At 36.3% G+C, this 7,643-nt stretch overlaps 1 protein-coding gene across 1 annotated transcript in view; it reads right to left on the reverse strand.

The window, feature by feature from the left end:
• The window catches only part of LOC107551573 (probable serine/threonine-protein kinase kinX), a 7,666-nt gene extending 421 nt beyond the window's left edge, over nucleotides 1–7,245 (reverse strand). The window contains exons 1-6 of the mRNA XM_016233216.1: nucleotides 7,182–7,245; nucleotides 4,740–5,780; nucleotides 2,556–2,627; nucleotides 2,280–2,456; nucleotides 1,318–1,438; nucleotides 143–232 (exon numbers count right to left, since the gene is read on the reverse strand). Coding sequence (XP_016088702.1) covers nucleotides 143–232; nucleotides 1,318–1,438; nucleotides 2,280–2,456; nucleotides 2,556–2,627; nucleotides 4,740–5,780; nucleotides 7,182–7,245 — 1,565 coding nt within the window. The remainder of the gene's footprint in view (nucleotides 1–142; nucleotides 233–1,317; nucleotides 1,439–2,279; nucleotides 2,457–2,555; nucleotides 2,628–4,739; nucleotides 5,781–7,181) is intronic.
• Nucleotides 7,246–7,643: the final 398 nt, after the last annotated feature.

A 7,643-nucleotide genomic window follows, 5' to 3' on the forward strand; every position in this document is an offset into this window, starting at 1 on the left:
GTGTGTGTGTGTGCGTGTGTGTGTGTGTGTGTGTGTGTGTGTGTGTGTGTGTGTGTTTGTGTGTGTGTGTGTGTTTGTGTTTATGTTTATGTTTATGTTTCTTCTAATCAGGGTGAGTATGTGTGTGGTCATATATACTCACTGTTCATCGATTGGAATGGTGGTATCTGTGTTGTTTGCATCACATTCTATGCCTCCGTTTCCTCCAGCACACAGGTTCTTTGAGGCCACACTGCTGCTAACAAACATATATGAATATTAACTTTAGATCTTTCAGTATCAGAATCTATCATTAGCCATAGGCAGGTGGTATTAGGGCGAGGACCGTTCTCATTCAATCATTATAGTTTTTTAGAAATCTCTAAATTCAACCCATTCTCCCACACACTTACCCACAGTGCAAACATTATATCATCATAAAATATTCATGAGTCACAATAAGGCTTATAATGTATGCCCCACTTTTCAGATATCATTGTTTCGATGCTGTAGGGAGCATTTTGTGGGGAAAAACTTTGGCTATGAGTGCAATGTTCTGAAAGTCATCGATATTTTTCCCAGAAGACAACTGGTTAATTTTAACTGCATTTATCTGCTAAAAGTATGTTATAAAAGTAATAGAAATTTACATAACATTTTAGGAGCACAAATATACACTGCTGTTCAAAAGTTTGGGGTCAATAATAATAATAATTATTATTATTATTATTATTATTATTATTACATAATTTATTTTATAATTATAATTTTTTAAAGAACTTTAATTCAGCAAGGACACATTAAATTAATAAAATGACTGTAAGGACATTTATAGTGTTAGAAAATATTTCTGTTTCAATAAATGCTGTTCTTCTTTCTATTAATAAATTATAAAATATATATTGAAAAATAAAAAGTTATTTAAAATTTTAATAATATTTCATACTACTGTTTTCACTGTATTTTGATTAAATAAATGTAGCCTTGGTGAGCATAAGAGAGTCTTTAAAAAACAATAAAAATCTCACCAACCCGAAATGTTTGAATGGTATAGGTGGCTTCAAAGCTATCAGACAAGGACTAAAACTCATTAAACCAATGTTCCTATAGTTCACTTGTGGGTTTGAGTCTTAGGGATCTTGTTCTGTAGGTCACTTTTAATAAAATCATTTGTGTGTGTGTGTGTGTGTGTGTGTGTATTTGTTAAGTACTTCTTAAAACTCTGTATAGATGTGTGTCTATATTGTACATATAATATATCACATCAGTTATTGCAGTTGTTCCAATAACCACTTCTCCTTTCAAAACTCCTTATAGTCTTACAAAGCACACACAAACCTATTTGGCTTTCTCCTGCACTTCAGAATGTAGACAATGGTGACAGCAGTTTGCAGAATGAGAAAGAAAGCTGCTGCTATGGCTCCTATCTTCCATGCTTCCTGCCCTATGGCTTTGGACTCTGAAGCGTAAAAGAGAAAGTACTGTCAAATATAGAAAGTTAAATAAATCAAAAAAGAGAAATGTGCAGGTGTATTTCTCTACAGAGACTACCATCTGGCACCTTCCACGAATAGAGTACAAAATAGTAAAACTCTTCAAAAATATATATTTTTAAACAAATAGTCAGTGACAGGTGCTCGACCTTAAGAAAATACTGATTGGCAACAACTAAATAATATGCTGTTTTATTTTCTAGTTATTTTTATAACATTTGCGATTTTGCAACCGTGTTATCAGAATGTCTAAATACAGTTATTTTGTGTAAACCCTTAATTTAGGTGATTTTGCTGTTGTTATTGTACAATAAACAATAATAACTTCAGGTTTTAATAGACCAGATAGATAGATAGATAGATACAATACAATGTAATGTAATATAATGTAATATAATATAACATAATATTCCAACTCACTTCGATCGCGTCAAAAAGACCATGGTATGTGTTTTACCATCTACGCTATTGGATTTAATATTTGTTAAGTGTCTTGTGTAGTGTTGACTAGCCCAATCACACGTTGGTGGGCAGAGTTCGTGTAAATAGCCTCTGCCAACAAGGTGTGATTGGGCTAGTTTGGCTATTTGTAACAACACAGGCTATTTGTTCTTAGTGTAAATAGACACTCTGTAATGGGCAAATAATATAATATAATATAATATACAAATACAGCATGTTTTAGCATATATCCAGATGTTATTGAAAAATTGATGAGAGGTTGTATGTGTTTTCAAAAATAGTTTTTGCAAGTTTGTTTAATTACCATTTTACTTTGGAGTGTTTAAATTATATAAGTTGACATACGTGTAGAGTCAGCATGTTCCTCCACTGGTGCATCAGTATCTCCAAGCCTCAGTTTGAGAACTGGTGTTGGTGGGAGCTCCTCAACAGTGTTCATCAACACTGGTACACCCTGGTTGTTCTTGTTCGGGTCTCTGGAGCTGATAATCTCATTTACATCGCTGGCCTCATGTGTTTTACCTGTAAAATCTGAAGAAGTTTCCACACATTCATTGTGTTACAAATAGACAGCAGGCGACTGAAGGTTTGACAGGGAATTTGTGTCATTAAAAGCCTCACCGCCTGTTGCTTTTGACTTCGTGATAACAGGCTCCTGCAACTTAATTGGTCCCCGAGTATCCACGGTGACCTCTGTTGTGAAATAGGGGAGACATTTAACAGAGTGGTGAAAATTGCAGAATGAGAGCTGGAGGATACGTATGGAATTTAAAATGACGCTCTCACAGTATATACTTACATGTGTGAGACACAACAACTAGGTATAAAAGAGTACAATATAGGTACCAAGAAGCTTTTGCAAAGAGATATTTGTTTGTCAGTAGATAAAATTACTTTTATTCGCTATATATTGTATGTGAGGCCATTTTCTACAATGTTGGAAATGTTCCCCCAGACCTAAATGGCCAAAGATATTGGTAAGCAACTAATGACTGGTTTTAATGAAGACCTGAGTGAAATTCTTACTCTCATAAAACATCTTTAAATCGCTAAATCAATTATAACAGATTCACATTTGATACACAAATTTATCTCATGCACAGAAATGAAGAAAGTCTGCTTTATCTGATTACAACCAACTGTGACAGAGGCCATTTGACTCAGTAGAGCATGAAGTGCTTTTATGAGGATTGAAGGGTAAAGTCCATGTTGTGTGGGAATTAAGGTTTAGGGGTATCTTAGTTTCAGCAGAATGAATGTGTTTCTGTATGTAGGTCACAGGAGCAGCAGGAGCAGAAACATATAGGACAGTGGTTCATTAGAAATTAGGCTCTGGAGCTTTGGACAGACACCAAAACAGACCACACTCTCACTCGTTTAGGCAGATCTTAAAATGCAACAGGATCTCATTAGTACTCAATATAGTACTGGATATTTGTTCATTAAGTGTGCTTCTAACACACAAACAGTTCTGTATATTTGCATAGATGTTACTAACATATTGTCAGAATAATATGTACATGAGGCATACAAAAGTTTATCAATGCTTTTGGATTAATAGAATATTGAATTTACAGTATTAATTGATGTGTATTAATATCAGTCTGTTACTGTACATTTTAAATTGTCGAGGTTTGGGCAGGGGTGGAGTTATAACCAATATATTTATACGGTAATTGTGCATATGTAAATAGTCAATGCATATATGCATATTTCTGCATATATTCAAACATACAAAAAATGTATACATTATACAAATACATATGAATACTATTACATTTACAATATAAAGATTTTAAAAAGCTGATTCGTAAATACTTTTATGCTTTAAATGTTGTTAATATGGCCATATTGTATGTTCTGCACATATCCAAACATAGTCAAATGTATTTGTAAATGTTATGTGCAAATACATATGAATACTGACATCAGGCTATAAAAAGACACTGATTGAGATTTCATTTTTCATTTCTTTCAATTTGTTTTGGTTACCTTTTCCTCATGTAGAGGGAGATATTATTAGTGTTTGCAGGTGTTTGTGTGGGCTTAATTATTATCCATGCTCCCAAAAGATACACTCTAAAAAATGCTGGGTTGTTTCAACCCAATGTTGGGTCAAATATGGACTAACTCAACTGTTGGGTTACATTTTGGTTAAATTTTTTAATTAGCTTTTTAACCCAACAGTTGGGTTAGTCCATATTTGACCCAACATTGGGTTGAAACAATCATTTTTTAGAGTGTACTTATCCTTTGATTAAAGAAAACAACTGCTATTTTGCCACACTATTCTATTCTATTCTATTCTGTTTAGGAAGATTCTACAACACTATTCAATCCAGAATTTAAATAAAGCGATACCATCTAAATCCCCATCGTGCACAGCTTGATAGAGCAGTGTATTTCAGCATATTTCAGTGTGACTGTGTAATTAATGGTGGATAGATGACTCAGAGTGCACCCAGGAGCCAGACATCTCCAGAGATACATGTTATGAGTCTTTTCACTGTTATAAACTGAAGGGATGCCCTTAGGCAGCTTTGTTCCTTTGCTGTATTATTGCTAGTGCAAAGATCAGACAGTGAAAGTCTAATTGCATTAGGTTTGGAGGGAGAAACACCATCACAATTGGGAAACCATAGCTAACTAAATATTTTGCTGCTGTGGTGTATAACTGGTCTAGACAATTTTATGCCTCTAACAGAAAGCAAAAATTGTAATTTAGTATTTAGAGGTTGAAATTTCACTTTTATTGGTTTAAAGTTGTCTTGGGTGGTAAATGCACATTAATTATAAGTTCATTACCTGGTTCCTGTTGAGTTTTCTCCAGTTCTGTTTTGTCGGTTGGATGAACCTCCTCCTCTCTTGAAACCTTCTTGAGCTGTGCTTCAGATCCAGCCTCTACCTCCTCTCTCCTTGCTTCAACTTCAATCACACCTTCTTCAGTCTTCGCTACTTCCTGTTCTACTTCAACCATATCAACCACACCACCATCTGGACCCATCTGTGCTGTTACCGCCTGCCATTCCTCTTGACTATGCTCTGATTCTTTATCCCATTCTGTATCTTGCCTTTCCACAGATTCTTTTTCTTGTTGTCCTTGTAGTTTAACTTGTCCCCTACTTATCATCACCTCTACTTTCTCTATTTCCCCCTTTGCAGTTTTCTCTTCCATCTCAGACAACTGAGTCTCCTTCTCAATTAATCCCTGTTCTGGCTCTTCCACATCTTCATCTTCAACCACTTGCATTTCTGCAGCTACTCTTTCTGATTGTTTTTCTTTTTGTGTATCAGGATAAATCTGGACAGGTGATTCATCTGCATGGCTTTCCTCAGTCATTGCTTCACCCACTTCAACAATCTCAAGGTCTTGCAAAACCGATTCTACTGGTTCCTGAACTGAATTTACTGCCTCAAGGACCAACCCTCCTGGTTTTATAACTGATTTCTCATCTGGCTCTGAAATTGATGACTCGTCCTGCGGTATCAGTCCTTGAATCTCCTCTGCAGGCTCAATATCTTGAGTCAGACCTTCTTGAGCTGGTTCCTCAAATGTCTGTTCACTTGATTCTAACAAATGAGCATCTGGTTCTCCTGCAGTGAGCACCACTGCCTCCTCTTTAGCTGCTACTTCTGTTGTATAATCAACTGCGGTCTCAACCACTGGTGACTGCTCTTCTGGAGTCTTCTGTGGCGAGAGTTCACCTACGACCTGCTCCAAGGCCTCGCGTACAGTGCCGGTTGTCGAGATCTGTACTGCCTGCTCAAAGGCTGCCTTCATTGCATCAATCACATCACCCAGGCTTGGCGGGGCTGGCTCTGGGTCAGGGGAGGGGAGAGCATCATCTGTGCAAAGCAGCGAAGAGAACTTGAGACTTTAGAGCAAATTTGACCAGGTCAACATTGTCAAGCTGCTAAAGTGCAGCAGGGTCACATCACATCATTCTATCTGTGAGTTTGAATAGCACCAGGTTATGACAAATTTACATGCTCATGGATTAGCTCACTAAAAGATCTATAACATGCATTAATAAAATATATTTTTTCATAATTTTGACTTTCAGCTTGTTTTTACATGAACTCAACTCAAGCCAACATTCAAAGCGTATCTTGACAAAATGTTATATGTAAAAATAACAGTATATGTATTAATACTTTCTGATGGTCTTTGCTACCTCAGTTAATATTCAGTTTAAATTCAGGGATTTGATTATAAGCCATTCTCAGTTCTCAGTTCATTCTGAATGGTGCACAACCCTGATGAACAGTACCAGTAGGGTCATTGGAGTCCACAGTTAAAATCTGAAGCCTTTAACAAGCTTTTAAAACAAATATCATACTGTTAAGATCCTATTATATTTGTGATGACAGTCAGACTTACAGTAGCTGAACGCTTTCTCTAAGTTAACAGTTGTTTTCACTTTTAATATTGCAGTTTCTTAAAATAGTGATTGTACATCGTGACTCTACATGCATTTTGAGCTCTGTGCCTGAAAATACTCGTAAGAATCATCAGAAGCTGAGACTTATTAAACTTGTGCATTGTATGTTTGGAAACAGAAATGGTAGATTTAAAAAAAGAAGAAGAAAAAAGAATATTAGTTGAATAAATAAACAAGAAACTACTTTACCAAACTATGTATTCTGTAAAAGACATCTTCAATTTAGGTCTTTGTTTTCAAAGGAAAGTGCAATAGATTTGTGTGAATTCCCAAGAAATGTGAGATCTCACAGTTGATTTGCATGAAGGTGTTGCGGTGCTGGGAAATAGCGATTGAATCACTTTTATAGGCCTGAAATGAAGAAGCTAATGGGATCTCAGTCTGGAGTCTATAGAGATATTAGTTTGTTTGTACTACAGCCAAACTCAAGCTGAAGCTGCCAGTGCTGTGGTTACCATTCTGCCTTGACAAACTGATTTGAAGTTTTAATTGGTTTCAGATCTGGTTGACATGTTGAAAAATGGGTTTTAAGCCAATCATCAGCATACTGCCTTTGGAATGACCAGGAAAATTGATTATGCAGATAGCACTTTAGAAATTGATTTCAACCTTAGATGCAGTACATGAATCAGTGAAACTTACTGAAATCTAAGGCTGAGTCAACATAGATTGTTTTGCCCTGAGGGTAATTCCTTAAGAATATAGTATCCTTTTCCTAGTCTTTATATAGACTTTGTAATATGATTCCTTAACATCTGGTTTCAAGCACAATTTTACAGTGTCGTTGAAGAAAATGTTACTATACCTTGTGCCTGGCAAAGATGAAACAGCAACATCACTAACAATCCATTATGAGAACACAGTCCCATGGTGGAAAACCACAGATGTCCAAAACTGCCTTCTTTTTGTAGAGTCTATTTGTTGGTGTTTTTTAGAGCGTTTGAGACGGATGAGGGAATTAGCTGGCTCCAGGTGTGTTGAACTTAAAAGCGACAGTCTCTGGACTGGGATTCTCGATCTCTCTTTGAGTTGGCGTCGGGAACAACAAGGATTTGCCCTCAGCTGGAAAAGTCGCAAGGCTTTGCAGAATGCAGTGTGGAATCGCACCAAGCCACGATGACATATCTCACTCATGTAGTAATTAAGGCCTACCTGTGAGTTCATCGGGGCAGAACATTAGGGCAATTCAAGAATGAGAGAACATCATCATGGAGATCTCGTCAATGAGGTTACCAGTGTGAGCAAATATGATGGCAAATATTTACAT

This window comes from Sinocyclocheilus grahami, unplaced genomic scaffold, assembly GCF_001515645.1.
Source record: "Sinocyclocheilus grahami isolate Dianchi unplaced genomic scaffold, SAMN03320097.WGS_v1.1 scaffold427.1, whole genome shotgun sequence".
Classification (NCBI taxonomy): domain Eukaryota; kingdom Metazoa; phylum Chordata; class Actinopteri; order Cypriniformes; family Cyprinidae; genus Sinocyclocheilus; species Sinocyclocheilus grahami.